Source organism: Lepisosteus oculatus, chromosome 9 (genome assembly GCF_040954835.1).
Source record: "Lepisosteus oculatus isolate fLepOcu1 chromosome 9, fLepOcu1.hap2, whole genome shotgun sequence".
NCBI lineage: Eukaryota > Metazoa > Chordata > Actinopteri > Semionotiformes > Lepisosteidae > Lepisosteus > Lepisosteus oculatus.
In genome coordinates, this window is record NC_090704.1 from 41,612,032 (window position 1) to 41,636,753 (window position 24,722).

Here is a 24,722-nt window from a genome sequence, read left to right on the forward strand (position 1 = left end):
CACAAACGCTAAGCAAGGCCTGTCAGTAATGGGGTGTGAGAAACAATTTGCTGCAGCAAGTGAAGTTGGGAAATTGATGCCCCAGTATAATAACGGGAGACACTGTGCTGTAAGTGTCAAACCACCCTTTGAATGAGGTGTTAATCAAAGCTCTCCTTAATTCATCTGGTGAAGAAATGTTTCACTGTTTTCTAGATAGTGTGTAGCTGTGCTTCTAGTGTACAATTGTGTTTTGTTATCCCCTTGGAATGAAAATGGTTTATTATTATTATTATTCTTTGCCTTGATAATAATACCACTCAACCTGATGTAGTATTAGATGCAGAGCTTTACACAAACCTAATTATAAGTCTCTTTAGACAGTTCTACTTTCTTGCCTTTTGATGACTAATTATTAGTAAACTATCCTGTAATGCTTAGTCACTTCCACTGATTTTGAGATTTCTGTCTGGTTTTAAAAACAGCCTATTTTTGATTAGTATTCCTAGATAGAAAGACCAACAGCTACAGAAAGATGAAGAGAAAAGTAATCATAACAGGACCACATGCATCAGCAGAAGAAAATTGTTTAGTTCAGTTTCAGCTAAACAGTACATTACATTAGTATCTCATTTTACAAAGGAACCCTCATAGTCTGATAGCACCAGCTGCGCTGACACAAACACACACATTACAAGACAAAATGAGGTTAGGTGCTAGCTGTGTGCTCCCCACAGAACACATTGAGCCTGATATGGAAAGCGTTGTTTCTGGTATGCCCAAGAAATGACTGATTTGCTGTTATCATCTACATCTCCACAGGTTTCACATGCTTTTTAGCTCCCAGAGCTAAACTTAATCACGTAGGCATTTCTCATAACAATGTCCAGAACATAAAGTCTTACCTGTTCTTTTCTCTTGTTGCTAAATCAGTAACAGTTGATGCAAATGTAAGATGACTACACTGCTGGGTGACCAAGCGTTATACATTTTAATGGAGCAGTCTGATTCTGCAGTGCTAGAGAGTGAAAGACATTTTTATATTTCTTAAATTTGATGTAATACAGACATGCTAACATGTAACTGAGTTTTGCCTTTAAAAAACTTTCAAGATTCTTCTCTGATCATGAATATTAGGCGAGACTAAGGATGGGCTGGGAAATGTGAACAACTTCTCCACATCTGGCAACATACCAAATAATGAATAATCTTCTGACCAACACCAATCTGACAGTTGAAGAGTTTTGAAAAGTCAAGGAATCCTCTGCTTCTGAAATCTCAGATGGCACCTTTTATTCCAAATCCCTGCTTATTTCAGTTTCTAAACATAAAAAAAACAATTAATGTTTCAAAGGTGAATGTTTAATAAAGAGAAAATACAATGTACCTCTTTCTAGCTGTATTTGCATAATTAAATCACTGGCTTCCCATCATATTATAAAGTGCAGTCAAATCGAGGTAAGAGCATTAATCCCTACAATGTACAAGCTAGTTTTAATTAGGAATTAATTATTAATGCCGATTATGACACCCCAATCCAGTTAATTAGTCAGTGTAATCTTACACTTCAACTCTCCTCTTCACATTAGCAGAAAGACTTCTAATGATACTAGGAGAAAGGAATAGTGAACGTGAATTATTCTGGCAGTAGTGTTATTAAATATTGAACATTACAGCTATTTGGCAATGGCTTATTTTTTTTTTTTTTTTAAAGATGGTGTAGTGTTTATGGTGCAACTACACCAGGCATAGCATTGCTCTTGTCTGAATGACAAATTAGTGGTGTTCTTTGACATCTGGAGCCATTTTAAGGATCAAAGTGTATTGGGAACTTCTGCAGCTATGTACAAAATCAATAGAAGTGTTTTAGCTCATAGCCTAGAAGTAAACTATTTGTAATACACGTTCATGGATGCTTAGCTAGGAGGAGAAAGTATCAGTAAGAGAAGCTGGGAGAAAAGCAGGAAAAGTTCAGCGGACATAACTCCAAACAGGACAGAGCTTGAAAGGCATTTGCCGCTCCCAGCTGTACACAGATTTTTAACACCAAACTGTAACCCTGTCAAGCACTTGAATCAACAGTGGCCGAAGACACAAAAGCAATGTAAGACTTTAAGAATTGCATCAGAATTGCAGAATGGTTGCATGTTATCCACAAGCAAAAAGCTTATCTTTGGATAAAATAGCACTGAAGCTACACAGCCGCCCGAAAATGTCTTTTCATACAGCCCTACAGTCATGGAATTCATAACAGTGTACCATACCCTTACTGTAGAGGTGTTAATCATAATTTTAATAGAAGTTATATATTTTTTTGTTTTTAGAAAAATACTCTGCATACTATCTTGCTAACAGTAGGGACAGCACACATCCATTCAAAAAAAAGCTGCAGCTGCTGAAGGTTTAGGGGATCATTTGCATATTTCATGCTACTTCTGATACATTCCCTGAGACAAAAGCAATGAAAGAATGCAGCCCTACATCATGACCAACTGGTTTAAGTCCTGTTTTTGTATGGCTGAAATGCAGGTTCAATGGCAGTAAATAAGCACTGAGACAAGGAAAATGCTCCCCTGGTGTGCCGAGTGCAGAAAAACAATCAGCCTGGCTGTTTCAGCCAAAGAAGAGAGCAGCCTCCCACTCTGGCTCACTGCATGAACAGCCTCCAGATAAGCTCTGCTTTATCGGACTGAATGCAAACCCGAGGTGGGTGTGGCCCCACCCATTCTAGGCTAATGAGATGGCCGGCGCCAACTCCTGTCTGCTCTGCAGGTAGGTGATCCTGGCTCCCAGGAACAGAAGCACTCCCGTGATGACCTCCAGGGAAAAGGAGAGCCAGGCCAAGCCCATGGACCAGCCGAAGGAGATGTGGACATGGGTCATGCGTGCCGGCCCCACTGTGCGCACTATTTCCTCCAGGGCCATGTGGGAGTAGCTAATGTACACACTCACTCCCGTCAGGGTGATCGCGCCTGCAGGGACACAGAGGGACAGTGGGATTGAGCACGGAAAGGAGTCCCCACTCTGTCAACATTACTGGGTCGTACACATCGCCGTGGTGGAGTTCAGGGAGGGGTCAAGACCTTTGTCGTGAGGAGTTGCAAGCATAGGTCAAGCTGCGTTTGTGTTGCCCAACAGCAAAAAACATCCAGCCATCCATCCATCTCCTAACCACTCCATCCGATTCAGGGTCGCAGGGGAGCCGGAGCCTATCCCAGCAAGCAACGGGTGCAAGGCAGGGCGTACCCTGAACGCCAGTCCATCACAGGGCACACACAGACACAGACACGCACACACCTGGGCCAGTTTTCCCAAATACCAATTTACCTACCAGTATGTCTTTGGACTGAGGGAGGAAACCCGAGCACCCGGAGTAAACCCACACAAATACAAGGAGGACATACAAACTGCGCACAGATCAAACCCCAGGTCCTTTATTGAACCCTGGATCCCATAGCTATAGGCAGCAATTCTCAGCACTGGAGCACCATGCTGTCCAGCAAGAAACATTTTGGAGTTTAATATACATCAGAACATTATTATATAGTATGTTACATATAATATATAGAATGTATAATGTGCTCCTTTAAAATGTTTTAATATTGTATAGGCATGAAATAAAAATGAGATGAAATACTAAAACAATGCTGATGTTACTAAATTACAGTAATAAAAAAAACTGATACAAAATGCTCCCCTCATTACTGCATTATTATAGAAAATGTAATGATTAATTAATATCCTATAACGGGTTTTTTAATACACAGTACAACATAAGTAAAACCATCGTGAGTAACACATTACTAGAAAGTGTACTGGGTTTGGTTCATACTTTAATATGTTCAGCGAATGAAACAAATTCTAAATGAATGATGTTCACACATCTCATTTGCTCCTTATTAACTTACGTGGGCTTCTGTCTATAGCATAAAGATTCTTTTGTTAGCTGGTACAAACAAAATATTGTCCTGTATGACACTTAAAGGGCACATTTCACTTGTTCATTGAATTCTGATCCCAGTCCTCTGTTAACACAGAGCACCTGACTTGCTTATTACAGAGCTTTCAAGTCTACGTGGCACCAAAAGTGTCTGCATTCTTAATCTCTTTATTTTAATATCATAATAAGAGAATCTAATCATGGTATTTAGTCTGTTCTGGTACAGTGTCAAGCTGAATTAAGAAGTCCCATGTTCTGCTTCTCACTGACTGAATTATAATACTTAATTTCTGTTAACAGTAGCATCTCTGAGCTTCAGTCCCAGCTGTCAGGGGGCTTTGAAAGGTCTAGGCATGAAAGATGTGCTTCCAAAACAAGGAGCAAACAACAGTTAACAGTATTCTGGTCAAAATATCTTCTAAACATTGAAATGCAATTGAGATGAATTGGCATGCAATCATATATGAATTAATAGCACTTAATTCAGTGTAAAAGAACAACCCTTCTTCAGTTTGTTACCTTTAGAAGTGATTTTTTACCCTGCGCAATCTTTGGAAAGACATCTTTACACAAAGATTGATTTTTTTGTTCAAATGTCATATTCATCTTGAAATCTATTTAGAAGACTTGTTCTTTAAGTTGTTACTGTGGGGAATAGATTACAATTAGCCCATTTTCTTCTTTTTGCTTCATACTGCCTTTTTTAATGAAAAATATGACTTAGCCTTTGTGTTTCCACTTGCTGCTTAATATTAAGCTGCTGTTCAGCTAACTGAAGCCCAAAGGGTGAGCAGGAATAAAATGAACAAATGAAGGTGGCAGTTTTCATCACATTGGGAATGAGAGATGGGCTTTTAACAATAATCATGCTGCTGGCGCTACGACTGGCATTGTAAATGGCCATGAGCTCAGAGCCCTGGATAAGAATAAGCAACAAATTTGCAAATGTTGTTAAAGCGGAAAAATCACTCCAACAGATGGTAATAATAACAAACACGGGAGAAATAACAATAAAAGCTGGTGTTAGCAGAGAAGATCATTTTATTGGCCACATACAATTTCTTGCATTAGGAATTTGTCTTTTCACATACTCCAGCCTGCTCTCCATGAGACACACAGACAGGGAGACAAGCTTGGGGTCAGAGTGCAGGGTCAGCCATTGTACAGCACCCCTGAAGCAGCTGGGTTTAAGGGCCTTGCTCTGGAGCCCAACAGAGTAGGATTCCTCTGCCAGCCTCAGGATTTGAACCAGCAACCTTCCAGCCACAGGTGCAGATCCTTAGCCACAATGCCACCACTCTGCCCTAGAAACCCCTAAGAATTTTATTCCTAAAAACCTCAAGATAGCGATATCTTCTCTGCTACAGGAGAAAAGAAAACTGATGTTTTAGACAAGTATTTCAACAGTTTTAAAGGCTTTGACTGCCTCAGGCAAAGCTGCTCTTTAGTGCCCATTAATACAGTCTGTGTAACTCTGTAATTCCCATTCAAGTCAATATACTGAAAAAAGGCGTGCCAGAAATTCATTTGGTACAATACTTGCTTTTACCTGTCTCTTTTAGATTTCAGACATTCCTCATTTTCTTTTTTTCTGTCTCAGCTTTGTGCGAAGCTAATTTGCCTCCCCTGCAAATGCCCTGTCAATCATTTTTTCCCATTGCCACTCAGCATGAAAAACAGACGCATGCTCAACCGATCCGCCAGAAGTCTCCCGGAGAAGGCCCTGTTGTGAGTTTTAAACTGTTCGAGGTTAGTCCTATTTGAACCTAGCTATGCGTTTCGACATGCATGTTTTGAGTCCATAAGTGCAGTTTGAAGCTGCAGCTCACCATGCTTAGTTATGTAAATAGACAGGAAATCGACGCTCCTTTCTGAGTGTTAATCATTCCGTATTCCCCCCTTGGCAGCTGCACCCCCTTAAACCCACTGGCCTTATCCGTGTGGCCAGGCTGCAACTGCCCTGGATAAAAGGGTTAGATCTCAGTCTGCTCACATCCATTGTGCTAATACAGTTATAAGGTCACCTGCACCAAGGGTGGAGTTTGTGTGTTCTCCACTCATTCACAAGGGTTTCCTCTGCTCCAGTTTCCTCCCACAGTCCAAAACCATACTGGCAGGTTAATTGGCTTTTGGGAAAATCGGCCCAGGTGTGTGTGTGTGTGTGTGTGTGTGTGTGTGTGTGTGTGTGTGTGTGTGCTCTCTGATGGACTGGCATCCCGTCCAGGGTACACCCTGTCTTGTGGCTGTTGCTTGCTGGGATAGGCTCCAGCTTTCCCATGACCCCAAACTGGAAGAAGCACTTGAAAATGGATGGATGGAATGGCAGATCTCAGTCCTTAAATGTTATCTTTCAAGCTTAAAAAATACATCCAGAGTCTATTTGTGCTCTCCAGAGTCTGCCTAATGGCCTTATGTGATACAGTTTGCAAATATATATTTTGTTGTGTTACAAAAGGTCATATCAGATGTAGGTGTTCTGAGATGTTTTTAAAATCATCCGTACAGGTTTCAATCATGCCAAAAATGTTGAGAAGGATGTAAAGAAGTCATAGCATTTCGCTGCCCTGCTGACATACAGTGCCTTGCGAAAGTATTCGGCCCCCTTGAACTTTTCAACCTTTTGCCACATTTCAGGCTTCAAACATAAAGATATAAATTTTTTATTTTATGTGAAGAATCACCAACAAGTGGGACACAATTGTGAAGTGGAACGAAATCTATTGGATTTTTGAATCTTTTTTAACTAATAAAAAAATGAAAAGTGGGGCGTGCAAAATTATTCGGCCCCCTTGCGTTAATACTTTGTAGAGCCACCTTTTGCTGCGATTACAGCTGCAAGTCGCTTGGGGTATGTCTCTATCAGTTTTGCACATCGAGAGACTGAAATTCTTGCCCATTCTTCCTTGCAAAACAGCTCGAGCTCAGTGAGGTTGGATGGAGAGCGTTTGTGAACAGCAGTTTTCAGCTCTTTCCACAGATTCTCGATTGGATTCAGGTCTGGACTTTGACTTGGCCATTCAAACACCTGGATATGTTTATTTGTGAACCATTCCTTTGTAGATTTTGCTGTATGTTTAGGATCATTGTCTTGTTGGAAGATAAATCTCCGTCCCAGTTTCAGGTCTTTTGCAGACTCCAACAGGTTTTCATCCAGAATGGTCCTGTATTTGGCTGCATCCATCTTCCCCTCAATTTTAACCATCTTCCCTGTCCCTGCTGAAGAAAAGCAGGCCCAAACCATGATGCTGCCACCACCATGTTTGACAGTGGGGATGGTGTGTTGAGGGTGATGAGCTGTGTTGCTTTTACGCCAAACATATCGTTTTGCATTGTGGCCAAAAAGTTCGATTTTGGTTTCATCTGACCAGAGCACCTTCTTCCACATGTTTGGGGTGTCTCCCAGGTGGCTTGTGGCAAACTTTAGACGAGACTTTTTATGGATATCTTTGAGAAATGGCTTTCTTCTTGCCACTCTTCCATAAAGGCCAGATTTGTGCAGTGTAAGACTGATTGTTGTCCTATGGACAGACTCTTCCACCTCAGCTGTAGTTCTCTGCAGTTCATCCAGAGTGATCATGGGCCTCTTGGCTGCATCTCTGATCAGTCTTCTCCTTGTCTGAGCTGAAAGTTTAGAGGGACGGCCAGGTCTTGGTAGATTTGCAGTGGTCTGATACTCCTTCCATTTCAAGATGATCGCTTGCACAGTGCTCCTTGGGATGTTTGAAGCTTGGGAAATCTTTTTGTATCCAAATCCGGCTTTAAACTTCTCCACAACAGTATTACGGACCTGCCTGGTGTGTTCCTTGGTCTTCATGATGCTCTCTGCGCTTTCAACAGAACCTTGAGACTATCACAGATCACGTGCATTTATACAGAGACTTGATTACACACAGGTGGATTCTATTTATCACCATCAGTCATTTAGGACAACATTGGATCATTCAGAGATCCTCGCTGAACTTCTGGAGTGAGTTTGCTGCACTGAAAGTAAAGGGGCCGAATAATTTTGCACGCCCCACTTTTCATTTTTTTATTAGTTAAAAAAGTTTCAAAAATCCAATAGATTTCGTTCCACTTCACAATTGTGTCCCACTTGTTGGTGATTCTTCAAATAAAATAAAAAATTTATATCTTTATGTTTGAAGCCTGAAATGTGGCAAAAGGTTGAAAAGTTCAAGGGGGCCGAATACTTTCGCAAGGCACTGTATACTGTAGTTCTATTGCTAGACACAGCAGATGAGGACCATCTGCCAAAAATACCATCAGCTTTTAAAGACACCTTTATTTATATAATTTAGAACTCCATTTGCAAATCAGTGCCATCAAAACAAAAACAAATTAAATGCAGTTAAAAGCTCTTCTAGTCCATCAAGACACAGCTCAGGATTTGAATGCGGGAAGAAGCTTTTTTTAAAACAAATTAAAACTGATTGCAAGGCTAAAACATGCTTCCAATTTTTGACATTACCATTTCTACTATTCATAAGAGCAATGATGGCGATGGTATGAAACCCAGAATGTTTCTACTTGTCTCTGACAAATGTGTTTAAATGTGCTTTGCAGTAGGGCTCACATGTGCAGGCCAGAAGGTGTTGTTTCCATAACAACATTCGGGACAACTTCAATAATCTCGAAGCCTGTGAGTTACTGGAAGTCACAAGTCCTGCCATGAGGTCCCGAAAGCCTCAGGGACGATATGAGTGTGTGGTGCTTTTAGGGATTCGTTTTCTGTACACCATTTGGGAGGGGCAGACTCAAACTTAACTTGAACTTGAAAATTAACTTGAAGCCAATTTGTCTTCAAGCTTAAATAGCAAAAGGATTATTTAATAAGAATGAATTGTTAATTAGAATGAACTGATAATATTTTTTTCCTAGTAGATTGATTTTACAACTCAAAAGATAAAAAGACTATACTTTTTTATGTAGACTTATTATTAGTAGTATTAAAGGCTTTCTAAATCTTGTAATTAACTTCATTCCAGCATCAAAGTCTCTGTTTCCTGCTGGACAGACTGATATGTAGATACTGTACACCAGGGTAATGGGAATATTAAATAGAGCAGATTTGTTGCATCAGAGGTTATAAAACACCTACCAAACACACCAATACCTTCCCAGGTATGACCCAATCCTTTCTTTCTGGACCTCTTTCAACTGAGCAAAGCTGACCGCAGCCCCAGCAACAGCTACCAACAGACACACAGCATCAGCAAAGCCCCAGGCGATGCTTGTAATCAGGGAAACTCCTTCCAGCGTCGAAGACTTACTGCAGAGGAGGAGGTAGGCGCCTGTACCCACGAGAAGGGGGCAGCTGCGTGCCAGGGAGCTGACAAGACCGCAGATCCCCCCGAAAACCAGGAGCACCAGGCTGAGGGGCAGCAGGACGATAATGACCTTCTGCATGTCTGCAGGGAGGGGCAAGAGAGCAGGTGATCACATCATATGGACACAGACAGGAGCCACATGCATATACCACATACAGCACACCCAGCACCCAGAACCCCATCACATCTGTCCTGCTGCTACCCAGCTAAGCACTGGGTGAGCTACAGCAGGTGCACTAGCTTTCCCCTCTGACCCGAAAGGACACATAACCATAGTAGGGAGAGTCGTTCCAACCACAGCATGGGAAAACTGAAGCACCTAAATGATGTCCCTTAAAAGACATGATATCAACTTTGTGAGCCACGTTTCCTCCCAGACGTTGAATGGCTGATCATTCGGAGATTTTCTTTCAGCGTAGTCTCCCATGTCCACCCAGGATGCCACTTGAGAGGAACGCCAACTGGACATGGTAGCCCGGTGCCGTCACCCAAGGGGGCAGTGACGATAAGGGCCGAAAAGGCGCAACGGTGGTAATCTCAACAGGAGTGTGAGCAAAACCAAAAGATACAATTATCACTAAGTTGTGGGGGCATGGAACAAGCTACCCAGCCATGTCGCTGAAGCCAAAACCCTGGCTTGTTTCAAGAAATGGGATCCTCAGATCAATTCACTTCTTCCAAACAGACCTGATGGGCCAAATGGCTTCCTCCTGTTTGTAGCTGTTCATACTGCATATTCTCCTCTTGTGCTACTGCAGTACTCCATGACACAGGTGACCTAACACTGTTTATAATAATAAACAGTGGCAGGAATTTGGTCATTTCAGAGCAGGTGGGTGTACAACTTAATAACTATGTGCATCACAAGAAAGACATGAATTATAATGTGTAGGTTAGTAATTTACATGTACTGCCTGTCATATAATTGCTACATTATTTTGCTGTGATTAATACGCATTTTAGTTAACAAAGGTTATCTTTGTCTGGCACAATTGAATTTACTACAAAGACTATGCAAGTGGATTTTTTGAAAACTGCAAAGAATGGAAGCTTTGGTACAATAAAGACCACTGTGTCAGACTCAAACCCACTAACATGTTTTTTTAAGAACTGCTTAAATTAATTTAACCTCTAATTAGACATGAGAAAGACAGAGTTTAGTAAAGATGTTGGCTTTCATGAAAACAGCATTGGAAGGGATATCCATCGTCCTTCTCCAACACACACACTCCATGGATCTGGAAGACCTGAAAAGGCTTGAAAAATAAATATTTTTAAAAGGCGGCACTTACGTTTAATGAAAAAGAAATACGCAAGATATTATTATTAATCTCTTTGTTTGAATGCCTGCGGCTGTCATCTTAGAAAAGCAATTCTCAGTAGACGTACACTGGAAACAAAGAGCAGTGCAAAGGGTACTCACTGATTAAATACCTCTCAGCGTCTGAGAACTTGGAGGTGTCTTCAGTGAAGGGATAGACGAGAGGGATACAGGCATTGTTACCTGGGACAGCAACACAAGAGGAGAGAGGTGAGAGGTTTAAAAAGGTGTTAAGGTGTTGTAAAAATATTCTTCCATTCCCTTTTTCCAATTCAGTTCAATTCAAGGTGCTTTATTAGCACAACCGATGGGTACAATTGCCAAAGTTGCCAAAGCAAATAAAAATAATAAAATTAACATGAAACAAAAAGTAAAATAAAATCTACAGACATATTACAGACATTGCTTATTTATTTTACATGTATTTTCTCTCTGTAAGCATATCAAAGAAAAAAGGATGTGTGAGATTTTCTTTGAGCTTTTACCTGCTGCACATTGTTTAAGCAATTTATACATTGTAAGCAACTGCCTCATGTTTGTCTGGTAAATCTCTTTGTATACCCTGCGCAGCTAAAAGTAGTCTTCTTAGATACCTGTAGGGCAGCTAAAAATGGATTTCTTAAGTATAATTTAAGAGCCTATCCAGACAAGGATTGGGCCCAAGGCAGAGTACACCATGGACAAGACACCAGTTAATTGCAGGGCACACACAGACAAACACACACTCTCACAACAGGGACAATTTGCCCCTAAGCTAATTGACCTACCAGTGTGTCTTTGCGCTGTAGAGAGAAACCAGAGCTCCTGGAAAAACCCTAATGAACAAAGGAAGAACATGCAAACTCCACACAGACAGCACCCCAGGTCTAGAATTGAACTCACCACCACAAGGCTAACCACCACACCACCGTGCTAACCCATATGCCAACTATTCTGAATAAATGTCACGATATTAGTTCCCCCTCCTTAAGGGTGCTCCAGCCCTTTCACTAAAGACTTTATTCTGTGCACCTGTTTCCCATTCCCAGCCCACCTTAAAAGCCAGGCGCTGACGCTCATCATCTGATTTCCATATCGTGCGGGTCCGGGACCAGGAAGCGCCTGGTCCCGTTAAGGTTTTAACCTCTGTTCCCGTTCCCGTTCCTGTTCCTGTTCCCCGTCCGCCGGTTCCGACCCGGTCTTCGTGGGTTTTTAATTCTTTGTTCTGATGGATCTTCTGGTTTTGGACTTACCCATTTGTTTGGATACTCTCTAAGGACTACTCTTTTGGATTGTTCGCCTCGGCCACACCTCCCCCGTGCACCAGCGCACCTTGGACACGCCCCCCTGTCTTCAGCCCCGTTTTCCTGCATGACGTTTCCCCAGTGTTCCCCCACTCCGTCGGATTGTGTCGTCCGCATAGGGTCAGGAAAGAACTGTTCGTTACAATAAATACAGCACAAAACATTTAAGGCTAACTGAATACTTAAGGAAACAAATCATGAAGCAAATATTAGTTATCAGCTAGTACTAGGGTTGCCACATCAAACATAAAAGCATTGTAGTGATTCCGCACTGATGGTACTTGTGTGGGTGGAGAAACAGAAATACCTCGGATTATTTTGAGTTAAACGTTGCTCAAAGGTAACGTGTGTGTTTTGTGCATACAAGTCAGGAATCAGATCAAATATATCCCAGCATCCCAATGATAAGGTGACATTGTAACAGGAATTCCTAAATCTAAGGCTTTGATGGATCTTCATCATGACCCTACAGCTGACCACAGACAGAAGAAGAGAAATGTGCAGTGAACTCAAGGGACCAGAGAAAGACGAAGTGCTTGGCAAAGCAGTAAGTTACACTTGTATTCGACCTTAAACCACGTGTCTCAAATGCCTACATTCTGCATTCCATTAACCTCAAAATATTCAACCAGTACCAAAACAAAACATCACCTATATTTCTGCTGATTGGTGCAGGATAAATAGCAGCGCCATTGAAATCTTTCTTTTTACATTTTAACTTGTAACTTTTACTCAGCACAAGGAACAGAAATCACAGACTGGCCATGTCCAGTCACAGTGGCAGTTAGCCTGATGGTGACCAGGAGTCCCCAACCCACGGTCAATTATGTGTCACCAGGACCTGCTGGGCTTGCGAGGGCTTGTGAGGGAGAGCCCCCTGCTGGATGTGCAACAGCCACACCAGTGACATGCTGAGAATGTCTCGGCAAAGGATCTGTTACCTGAGAGTTAAGCCCACTCTACTAATACTCTATTAAACTACCAAACTGGGAGGGCATAAAAAGAAAAATAGCATGCTTTTTCTAAAAGAAGTGAAGGACTAGCCATCTTACAAAACCATCAGCAAAGTCTTATGCTTTTTTTATACAGCATCTCTATCAAACATGCTGCATTTCTCCATTCACTGGACTAACGCAGTACTGCATCTGCCCAGAGCCCCAGGTTATTCAGCTAAGCATGCCAAGAGATCCAATCACTTCTTACCCTGCTTCTTCTTCTCTGCAGTAACCCATTACACCTTTTTTGCTTAAAACAAATCCCTGTCTTTCTTTTTGTGTCCACTCAATGTTGAATGTGACCAGTACCTCAAGATGCACACTGACCTACAGTTTGGGGGAATCCTGGCCACAACAGAACAAGGGCACTACCTGGATTCAATCCAGGACGTTTGGGCTCAGCCTGGCAGGACAGTCTGAGCTCCAAACCGATACACTGCATTTGCTAAATGACCTGGAAGCATTTTAGGGTCAGGAACACATTTTTCCATATATGACCAAACATTAAAACAAGTCCGTAAGATGTAGATTCCTGTTTTTGCTGTTTGGAAATCCACATCAACAGTCATTTAGGTGCATATGTCAAAGTCTCTGTCAGGCACCGCAACAACATAATTTCATGCCATATTATAAAGAGAGTTTAAATGATGTAATTCATACATAAATTATTCTGCTAATCCAGGAGTCATTGTTAACATTCTTGGATTGGCACATCACAGTTTTGTGTGAGCTCGTAGCCTTGTTATTTTCTGCTATACAAAAGAAAGAGCATGGAGCAAAAGGCTTTACTAGAAAGAGGTATGGTTCCGCACTCCCTGAGGAAAAACCTGTTACTTCACAGCATTTTCTATACACAAAAAAGAGCTCTACGTGTTCCTCAGCACCTCCATTCCATCAAAGCTCCTAGCTCTTTGACACTGGCCAAGCCATTAACTTCCAGCAACATTCTCAGCACAGCAGTTTGCTCAGGGGGACAGGCTACAAGCGCCGTGCCCGGTTAAGACACATGGAATGCAATTAGAGAACTTTGATTTAATAATCCACCCCAGGCTCCTGCAAGATGTCGCATCGATCTGCATGTGCCTCTGCACAAATTTACATCATATTGCGTGGGTTGCTTTCATTCAAAGTGCTTGCCTATCTTTTGATTGTTCTGTCGAGCAACAAGTTCAATTATTTTTGTAAGGAGAGCTGGCCAGACTAAATCCTACATAAAATTCATGACCTCGCCTAGAAGAAATATGTTTCCCTAAATGCACAAGGCCTCAGGCACAAACATATTGATGTACTTTTAGAGGCATGCCCTGACTTCATAATTACACTACTCTGAACGATTTAGCATGCTTATTTGATGTGCATTTTTCATCATTACAATCTCCTCACTATTTGTAATGATCTTGAAACTGACTTAATTATTTGGGGGCAAATGGCACTTTCCTTCTTGGATCCTGCTCACCGTGTTAATTATGCGCCAAGCCATTAAAAGCTAAATTCCTCTTATTACACAAATCCCAAGAGGTCCCTTGAATTACTGTATCGAATTGGCATTTGCAAACCTGAATGTACAAACCTAAACTTACTCCTGAATTAATATTCACTGTTTTTGTTGGGCAGGAGACACAGAAATACTCTGATGCTCATCTTGGTCCCGTTTAAGTCAAATCATGGCAAAGGAAAGAGAAAGGCTCATCGTCCATTATTTTTTGTTGGTATTAGCAAAAGCACTATATAACTGTATTAGTTTATTATTGTATTATTATTATTGTAATTATTATTATTATTATTATTATTATTATTATTATTATTATTATTATTATTATTATTGATTTAATGCAATACATTGAGATCAACTAGAAAATGTGTTGACATTCTCAAGACACCTGCCAGGCTTCTCCCTCTTAAGAGACACACATCCAAATCAATTAACTTCCAACCGAGAGTCATATTCTCCCTAATGGTCTAAAGATCCAGAAGCCTAACTCGTTTGCTCTCTAGTAGCTAATTGACCGGCAGCTCTCATTAAATCTCATTAAACCTCAATGCACGTTCCTTACTCTTTGATGCTGTGCATTACCAGATCACTGGCCAGTGTAAGTGTACTGTATGCCTGCGCACGATTCTGTGGGTAGGGTCCTCTGGAGAACCATGCTTGTTCGCTCAGGCGGAGCAGCTTCAATCCTGCTTCAGCTAATGAGACAAAGCAGCTGCAAAGATGCCTCAATGGTCCTGTAATGGCAGCAATTGGACGTTTAAATGCTGGCGTGTCAGCGCACGTTGTACCCTTGTGTCGGACTTTGTGCTGTTGCAATGCGCCTCAGTCGGATTGCTGTACACATGTGAAAGCACCTACCACATACTGTACTGTACGTTATTAATATTACTTTGATCAACATACAGTACGTGCGGTAAGAACTAAACAGGCAGCTGGCTGAAATCCCCAGGATATTCTTTTAATTGTGGGATTAGGATGCCAGCGGCTGTCCTCCGGTGAGCCAGGGGACTCGCAGATCAGGGAACGCTGTAAGACGCAGACGTGTGCCGCAGGGAGCGCGGCGATACAAGCAAGATCAGAGGCCAAAGCCGTAAAAGAACAGTGCGTATTTCTTTTGAATTGTAAATGAAAGTTTAAACGGTTTTCTAAGTGTGCTTGCTTCCTCACACGCTCCGCGAACAGCAGCGGGGGACGTTTACACTTTGCGGGCACTTGGTCGAGTCTTGATGTTCAGGACCCACTTCAACGCGACCCCGCGCCACTTGAGGCTAGAGGAGGAGGGCGGGCGTGGTTTTGCTTTGGTCCATATACCGAAATGGAGCCCTACCGATGCCCTCCCCCAGTCCCCCATCTCAACCTACTGCACAGAGGACGTCCGCATTCCTCCTGCACTGCGGGGTGTAGCTGGGGTTAGCTGGAGACTCCTTTCTATCCGTTTCTTGCAGTTTCGTAGTCATGCAGAACGAGCCTAAAGCGCCTTCCGATTTCAATTCAAGTCATTTTTATATAGCGCCTTTCACAACAAGGTTGCCCCAACGGGCGCAATAGGATGTCAGGTGGGACGCAGAGCCCGGGACCTCAAATCAATGCCAGTGCTCACGGAAAACTTTGAGCTGTACAGGTACGGAGAGGTCATGACAGCATGTTTGCCTGGAATGTGGGAAGTCGATTAAGGAAACGTACTGTGAAACGTATTGTGTGTCATTCATTCATGTATCATTCATTCATTAATTCAATCAATTAATTCATTCAGTAGAACACTGTTCATAACGGAAACATATTTCAGAAGCAGTGGCTTGCTTTATAGCTCTTAAGACATTGTGATTGTACGAGACATTTTATGAATCCGTCACCTCCCCCCAGGCGCACCCCCAGAGTCGCGGCGCTCAGGAGAAGTCAAAGCGGCGGACAGGGAAGAGGAGCCCTGCTCTCCCCTTCCGATCGCCGGAAACGGAAAACCTCGGTACGGGGGGGTACTGCCATATATACAGTACAAGCGAACTATTTAATTGAGCGAAGCACATGTAACTTCTCACAGCGAAACCGCATTTCGGTCGTAGATTAAGCGAATTCTCTTCAATTAATTAACCAATTAACCGCAAGAGCGGCGTGAGGTCTGGAAGTTTGAACCCGGGACACGCCGCAATGAAATTCTAGCCAGTGCTCAATCGAACACCCGTATGACAAGCAGGGATAATCCAGTATCTCCCCTGGATACTCCAGTATCTCCCCTGGTTCCCGTTGGTCGAGGGGGCTCGATGCGCACAACCGCGGGCGCGTGCGGGTCAAACTACTGACGCCGGCCCGCGCGTCACTACTGCTCCATGTCCAATTGTACAGGTTACCTCGGTAACAGACTCGCCCACACTTAAAAAGACTCGGATAGTTAATGCGGTGCAATACGGTTCGTAGCATTTTAGTAGCCAGAAAACGTTTTAAGTGATCGTGACTGATATACGATAATAATATACGTCCGCCAATTCATCCATCCATTTTCCAGCCGTTTCATACACTGTAGGTTTGCGGGTGGAGCCGGAGCCTATCTCGGCAAGCAGCGAGAGCAAGGCAGGGTACACCCCGGACGGGATGCCAGTCCATCGCAGGGCACTGACAGACACAGACCCTCACACGGACACACCTGGGCCAGAAGCCTATTCACCCACCAATATGTCTTTGGGCTGTGGGAGAAAACCGTAGCAACCGGACGAATCCCACGCAAAACACGAGGGAGAACATACAAACTCCACGCACAATTCCAGTGGCGGTGTGAACCCCGAACCCCAGCAACGCTAATCGCTGCGCCACCGTGCCGCCCCGAATATGCACGCTAAAAAAATATGTCAGCTCTCCTAAGATATATTTCTCAATTAGCCCTTGCAGCTCGGATTCCACAATTAAACACTGACGTGAGGTTACAAGATGCCTTTCTAAAATAAGTACAGCATCTGAAACGACACAAACCTGAAGTCTTGAGAGGCAGCTAACATTTCACCACCTTCCTGGACCACAACAGACGTAAACATGTTTTTGTTACACTGGGTAACAGCTGGAAAGCCGCCTGTGCAAAAAATTTATCGCACCTTCATTTGATACGAATTGTTTCTGATTATCAGGACTCGCGACCCACGCTCCAGCCTGTAAAATTCTGAAAAAACTCAATGTCGCAGTCAGTCATTTCCCATCTTCTGATCGGAGGAAAATCATTCTTCAGAGTGTAATATTAACACTTTCAGTTACAGCACACTCTTCATTCAGAAAGTACTGGATGTAAATTTAAAATGGTTTATATATGAACAAACAAAAATGTGAATACATTACATCCATAAATTGCAACATATATATATAAAGCAATGGACAATATTTCTCAGTGCTTTCACGACTCTCCTTAATGTTGCCTTCTAATTGTTCAATTGCGCTTTATTCAGGTAAACTGACGCGAGTTAAAATATTGAACTCAAATTAGCCAGAAAAGTTAGGTACATCTCTTTTTGTAAATGCGTTGCTACAAATATATTTATCACACAGGATGTCCTCATACGCGTTTTCTTTATATTTTTTGTCTTCTATTTTGTGGGTTGTGTCCTGCTCAGGGACTACAGAGGTAAATTAGCTTTTTTAGCTAACTCCGGTGCATCTCAACAGCTGTGTGCTGTCCCTGTTCAATAAAATGACATTTTTTCTAGCATTAGGTTTAACAGCGATAGTTGTGTACTGCCTCTGCCCGTACTGCTGAGGTCTGTCGTGCTGTACGCTACCTTCATACCTTCGCAAGTTCTCCAGAGTCCAGTATGCGAGCTCAGTTCTTCCGACTTGGTTCCGTTCGGTTTATTCACCTCCAGAATGTACCAGTACTCGCTCGCTATTGCCGCTGCCAGGAAGCTGAAACTGAGCAGCCCCATTAAGCCCGCGACAACAACCGCTGCCCCGAAGTTCATCTTCATTAACGCCGGGTGGCGAGAACAACCGATCAAGGCGAACGGGACCGCGACGCCTTACGGAGTTTAATTCGGTCTCTCCGCGTCCTGGTTCACGTTCCTCCTCATTTCCACTCCGTCTCTCTCTCTCTTCCAGGAGCAGAAAAATTGTCAATGCCTTTTCTCGAATCGCCAACTGGATCAGCTGACGTGTTGTCTCTTCACTAATTACTAGCCCACTAACGACCCTTGCTGCAAAACCTTCCGTTTTAGAAATAAAACTGGTCTAATGCGAAGAATGGTATTTTCACGTTTTGGGGCTTGAAGCAATGTGTTTCGTCCAACGGTTATACACCCTCCCCAAGACAGACACTTTAAAAGGTTGTTTGTTTTTTTTACTGTGCGAAGAAACACAGATGTGCGTCTGCAGCATCCGAAACCAACAGCAAGAGAGCTTAGCACGCTCAGATCTGCGCCACTGTGCCTAACTCTCTCATCCCACACCCGGCAACCGCACTTAATCAAGAAGGAATAAGCTTCAATCAACACTTCAATAACGGTGATAATCAAATGAATTTTCCTTCCCGCACCTGAACAATCCCTGCCTGTTTACTGGTCTGCGCAAGAGACGGGTTATCCTAACAAAAAAAAAGAGAGAAGCAAATTTCAGTCAGTGTCACAATACATAATGATAAAAACACAAATGAAAAAAATCTAATTCTGTGAGTAGAGGGCCCGTCTCTGCTTGGGAAACGCAGCCAAGTATGAATTTCAAGAACTTTCCCCGAAATCACAGATGATGGGAATAAAGAACGCTCACCTGTCCAAATCGCCATCTTTCCATTTTCTAACTGCTTAGTCCAATTCAGGGCCTGGGGGTGCCAGAGCCTGTCCCCACAAGCAAAAGGCACCAGGCAGGGTACACCAGTCCATCACAGGGAACACACAGGCACAGACATGCACACCAGTGCCGGTTTTCCCAGAAGCCACTGAGCCTACCTGTACAGTATGTCTTTGAACCGTGGGAGGAAACCAGAGCACCCAGAGGAAACCCATGCGAACTTACAAACACCAGTACCAGGGTTGAACCACTAACCACTGCGCCACCATTCTGACACCCAAGTCAAGAGCTGACAGGATGTCTAAGAGAAGGAGGGCTGTTACTCTAGATCAGGAGTTCCCCATATAATAATAATAATAACAATCCTTACACTTATAAAGCACTTTTATGGATGCTCCACTCAAAGCACTTTACAGGTAATGGGGACTCCCCTCCACCACCACCAATGTGCATCAGCCAGAGTGCACCAGTACGCTCACCACTCACCCGCTCTCAGTGGGGAGGAGAGCAGGGTGATGAAGCCAGTTCAGAGAGGGGGATTATTAGGAGGCCATGATTGGTAAAGGCCAGGGGGAAATGTGACCAGGACACCGGGGTAACAACCTTACACTTTTCGAGAGACGCCGTGGGATTTTTAATGACCACAGAGAATCAGGACTTCGGTTTTACATCTAATCTGAAGGATGGCACATTTTTTGCAAAAGAGTGTCACCCTCACTATATTGGGTGCACTAGGACCCACACAGTGAGTGCCCTCTACTGGCCCCACTAACACCTCTTCGAGCAGTAACCTGAGCTTTCCCAAGAGTCTCCCATCCAGGTTTGGCCAGGCTCACCCTGAGCTTCAGTGGGCTGTGGGGTAAGATAGCTGAAGCCACGAACTGACCCTCAAGCACCCATCCTGCAGATACATGGCCCCTCTGGCCAGTTCCAGATCACCCAGAGGGCATCTTGTTTTTCCAGCTGGCTCATTAATTGCAATTCCTGCAGAGCGTGCTCTGGCATTTATACATTGATACTAGTGAAACAGGAAGAAGGCCAGCTGTTTCAGGGACCATGTCAGAGCAGCGTGGATCAAAACTGCTCATTCTTATTTCACATTTCCAGGCTATTCTCACATCTATTGTCACATCCTATTTCTTTTTACTCTGCCCACCCTGCTCTCATATATTTTTTGCACATTCCCTCATTCATTCACATTCAGAAGGCCAAAAGGTTGTTTTTTTTTCTTCTTTTCGACATGTACCTTAATTATAGTCATTACTGGCAAATGGCTTGAAATGCTAAGGTCTCATCAAAAGCACCACATTTTCATTTATTCCTCAAGGAAATAAAAATAGAAAAGCACTTTTAAAAATGGACACAGAACCAAAAAAAAATGGAATAAAAACGAGTGAATTTGTGAAAAATGATTGGGATAAGAATGCAAGCCCACGTAATGTATTTTTCATTTGGTTTAAAAGGGGCTGAAGTTCTGTTCATATTTCCCACCACAGAACAAATCGGAAAACACAAAAAAACACGACGCACATCAAAATAAAAAAAAAATGCCTTTATTTCAAAATAAAGCAGAGACTAATATGCCTGGAGACTAATTACCCTGCTACTAGACTTCTGCATCTGGTGCAATTCAAATGTGGATAGCTAAATAAAGCATTCACAAGCATTCTGGAAAGCATGCATTTCCTCTGTAATGAAAAAGGGAAAAATCATCCAAAGAGATGACCGAGGTCTTGCAGATAACACTCATTCTCTCAGTTCCCTGAGAGAATATTTAATATCATTTTATTCTCACTTTGTCCCCACTTTCCCAAGGTTCGAATCCCAGGTAAGTACACACTAGTGCGGCATACCTGAGCAGGGCCTTTCTCCAGGATACTCCAGCAAGCCTGACTGAGTAAACAGATCCCCAAATTCACATGCTAAAATAAGAAATTGTAATCCTTGTACGTTGCTCTGGCTATGGCTGCTAAATGTCAGCAAAATAAACTGATGTTATTAGTTTCTTCAGGGATAGTCTTATCCAGGGTGACATGCAGTAATATAAATTCAATTCAGTGAAATAAACAGAGTAACGTAGAAAAAATGTATAATCAAGTACAGAAATTGAATAAATCAGCATAAAGATGACCTACAGGAACAGGAATGTCAGGTGCCCAATAGTGGGGCCATTACAATATTTGCAATATTTTTGCTTCTAGTTATATAATTCGCTTCATTAAGAAATCTGGTAAGTAACCTGAATTTTATTCTCCAATTTTCTTTTCTGCTTGGAGTCATATACTGTATATATCACTTCCCATTCCTGCTAAGCTGCAGGGTTTACTTGAAGACACTGTGACACTGATAACATTTTTATGGCAAGAAGTGTAAAGATCGTCACCCCTGCCTCTCTGAAGGTGATGAATGGGTGTCTGGGAGACAAAAGGGGTTGGGAGTGACAACACCTGTCCAACATGTTCAGAAAGAACATGAGAAGAGTGCTCAGCTTGTAAATGTGGACTTCAAAAGAGGCTAGAAGGCTCAGTTGATGAAAAGCCTTTCTTGCAGGTGAAGGAACTACCGTGCTGGAACTTGAAAAGGATTTTTGTTTTCTGCAAGCGAGTGGCCAGGCCATCAGTGCTGGAGTTTCACAGCTCTCGGGGCCTGGGTTGGACTGTGTGGGCTGTGAGACTAGGTGTGGAGTTTGCATGTCCTCACTGCATTCACGTGGATGGGCTCCAGCGTCCTTTGACATTACAGAAGCCTGCTGGACAGATTAAACAGCGTTTCTAAACTGTCCCACGCGTGTGCCCAGCGATGGACTGGCATCCCATCCAAGGTGTCATCCTATCTTAATTTTTCGGTCTGTTGGCTCTGGTCCCAGCTTGGTGCAAGTATCGGTAGAATGAAGCTGCTCAGCGAGAGATGGATTTTCTTTAGGAAGCATACAGAGTGACCTGATACACTGAATGATATTAGTTACATTTTTGACAGTCTTTTTTAAAGTTAGGAGTGAGATACAGACTCCATCTACAGGCTGTTAGGTCATAACAGGCTGTTAGCTCATACTAACACACATGCTCATGAGCTAATGAGCACAAGTTTCAATAGTATAAAAATATGTAATAATGGAAAAGCTCATTCAATTTTTGCCTCAGAATTCTTCAAATACAGAGGCTTTATCCTCCTCTAAAATGAATAACATGCTAAATTTAGCATGAAAATTTGTGACATGAAAGTTAAAGGCGGTACCAGATTGCGGCTGCAGATTTCAGTAACCTTTTCTGACCTTTATTCACGAACAGATTCTTATTAGCACTTCAAGAAAGGACTAATCTATAAGGCTAGATTGGGACACAGAAGGATAAGTGGATCGTGAGTGTTTCTCATAAGTTTTAAAAATAATGAAATCAATTTCATGGATTGACGATGCAATTACAGCATATAGCTGGATTTAGAAGTTATATGGCAAAACGAATGAAGATGTAGACCTGTAATGAAACTAAGCAGGCATAATGAAACAGCAGCCCTTCCTAATGAATATTGATTCCAAATATGTACATACAGCAATGAAAGAATTGGAACAGTACCACATACTTTAAACAGGTTCTCAATCTATTGCCAACTGAAATTGGGATTTCAGAGTAAACAATACTATATACTACACTAATACACAAAAGCACGAAATTCAAAATTAGCATTGCATTGTCAGAAAGTATAATACACAAAAAGTAGACAGTCACATGAAATTGTTTTGCTAATTTAGATGACTATGTCTATAGTCTATAGCACCCATATAGTATTTTAGGTTGCAGTTTATTTCAGGGGGCATTTAGAAGGCTATATTGTATATGTAGCTCAGACCGGAAAAGACATTAAGTAACCTCTTCCCAGATTTCTAGTCAAACTAAATAGCTCTTGACCCCCAGTGCAGAATCAGGTCTTTGCCTGGACAACTTACGTCAGCATTCTGCTCCCCACCCCCCACTCTATAGGATGTGGAAAAAAACAGGGCACTTCAACCTACAAAATTGTACAGATGAATTATCTTCTTCCCACTTGTACACTCCCCTGTTGTGTGCACAACAAAGGCAAGACAGTGCACAATTACTGCACAATTTACTGGGCAATTTCATCTCCCGATGAATACGAGTTCTGCTGTGCATGGACCAGATAGCAAAGACTTTCGAGAATAAGGGCTGATAATATAAAACTAGGTTTTTGTGGATAATATGGCACATCTTTCTGAAGCACTTTAATAAGGCCAACTAATTAGTGCTTACCAACTGATAAACTACAAAGAAAGGAGTGTGCAACACCCCAGTTCCAGGTAAAGAATAAAAGCAAAGACAAGACATTCAATGAATGAATTACTAATTTATTGGCCTGATTCTATTATCCCAAGCACGTTACATTTGCACATCTGGGTATTTTACTGGAGCAATTTGGGTGAATATCTTACTGAAAGGTACAACAACAGTGTCCAGAACCCTGATCACTGCTCCATGCTGTACATAAACCTACAAATGGGAGCTAAAAACAGAAATGGTGGAAATAGCGTAGATGGATTATCTAAGCATTAACGTAATGTCTTAAAGCTAGGCGCCCCACTGAAAAAAACTGTTTGCATCCAAAACATATGGATATTAATTATTTTGTATTCAAAAAGTATATTGGATTTTGCTTAAATAGTGGCATGTGGTCCAATACAGTACTCAGATCTAAAGTAGAAGTTCCAGAGACCAATCAGGTTTAGATATTCATGATGTTATTGAAAAATGTGAATCATGCAAAAAAAGATCTTACACAGTCAAGTTTTGTAGAAAAAGCTGACTAGTCACTAGAGTAGCAAGTTGTTCCAAAAAAAATATTTTTGCAAATGAACACAAATGTGACCTTAACGTATTTTAGACTCCGCTCGAAAATTTTGTAGCTGCACATAGATTCTCCTGCAAAAGGCATTGCACCTGAACTTTAATAAGACTTGTTTAAAAAAAGCTTTAATAAAAGTCATACAACTAACTTTCACTATTAACAGAAAGCCTAATATGAGAGGAAAAAAATAAAATTGCTTCTATGCAAGTAGACAGCTAAAACAAATAACGTACTAAACAAGCACCTCTTTTCTCATTATTTTCCTTGAGTACAGAAAGGTCCTTTAAAAAGCCTTGCTTACAGCAGCAGCCTTTGCCTTTTTCAGAGGATTATTCCATTTCAAAAGATTGTTTTCCAGCAAGGGTTGAAAATAAGGTCAAGGAGTTGAAGATGCTTAATGAACAACCACACTACCCACCACTGTAGACCTTAAGAGTCTGACAATCTCCTTATCCATTTAGCATCTTCCCACTATAGACAGGCCTTATGAAGAAAAAGAATTTCCTAAATATTTACAGCAGGATTTGTCTAAAATAAACCCGCTGCAATGCTCCCAACTGTCAGTAAGACCACTGAGCTCAACCGGAGTAGGTGCAGATGGTGCCTTTTCTTACCGAGCACAACACTTTCAACAGTGATGTCCTCTTAAATGCAGTTCTGATAGTAGAGATACGATTGGAAGCATTACACTTTCATTATAAAAGGCACAGAATGAAAACACAGATTTGAATTTGGGGTAGCTAAATGAAGGACCAAAGATGCAGAGATCAAAG

At 42.1% G+C, this 24,722-nt stretch overlaps 1 protein-coding gene across 1 annotated transcript; it reads right to left on the reverse strand.

Moving 5' to 3' along the window:
• Positions 1–429: 429 nt before the first annotated feature.
• Positions 430–18,601, reverse strand: tmem235b (transmembrane protein 235b). Its single transcript, XM_006635416.3, has 4 exons — positions 18,101–18,601; positions 10,670–10,750; positions 9,190–9,327; positions 430–2,951 (listed from the first exon to the last, which is right to left on the reverse strand). The coding sequence occupies exons 1-4, from the start codon at positions 18,276–18,278 to the stop codon at positions 2,707–2,709; spliced, it is 642 nt and encodes a 213-aa protein (XP_006635479.1). The 5' UTR covers positions 18,279–18,601; the 3' UTR covers positions 430–2,706.
• Between the last annotated feature and the right edge of the window lie 6,121 nt (positions 18,602–24,722).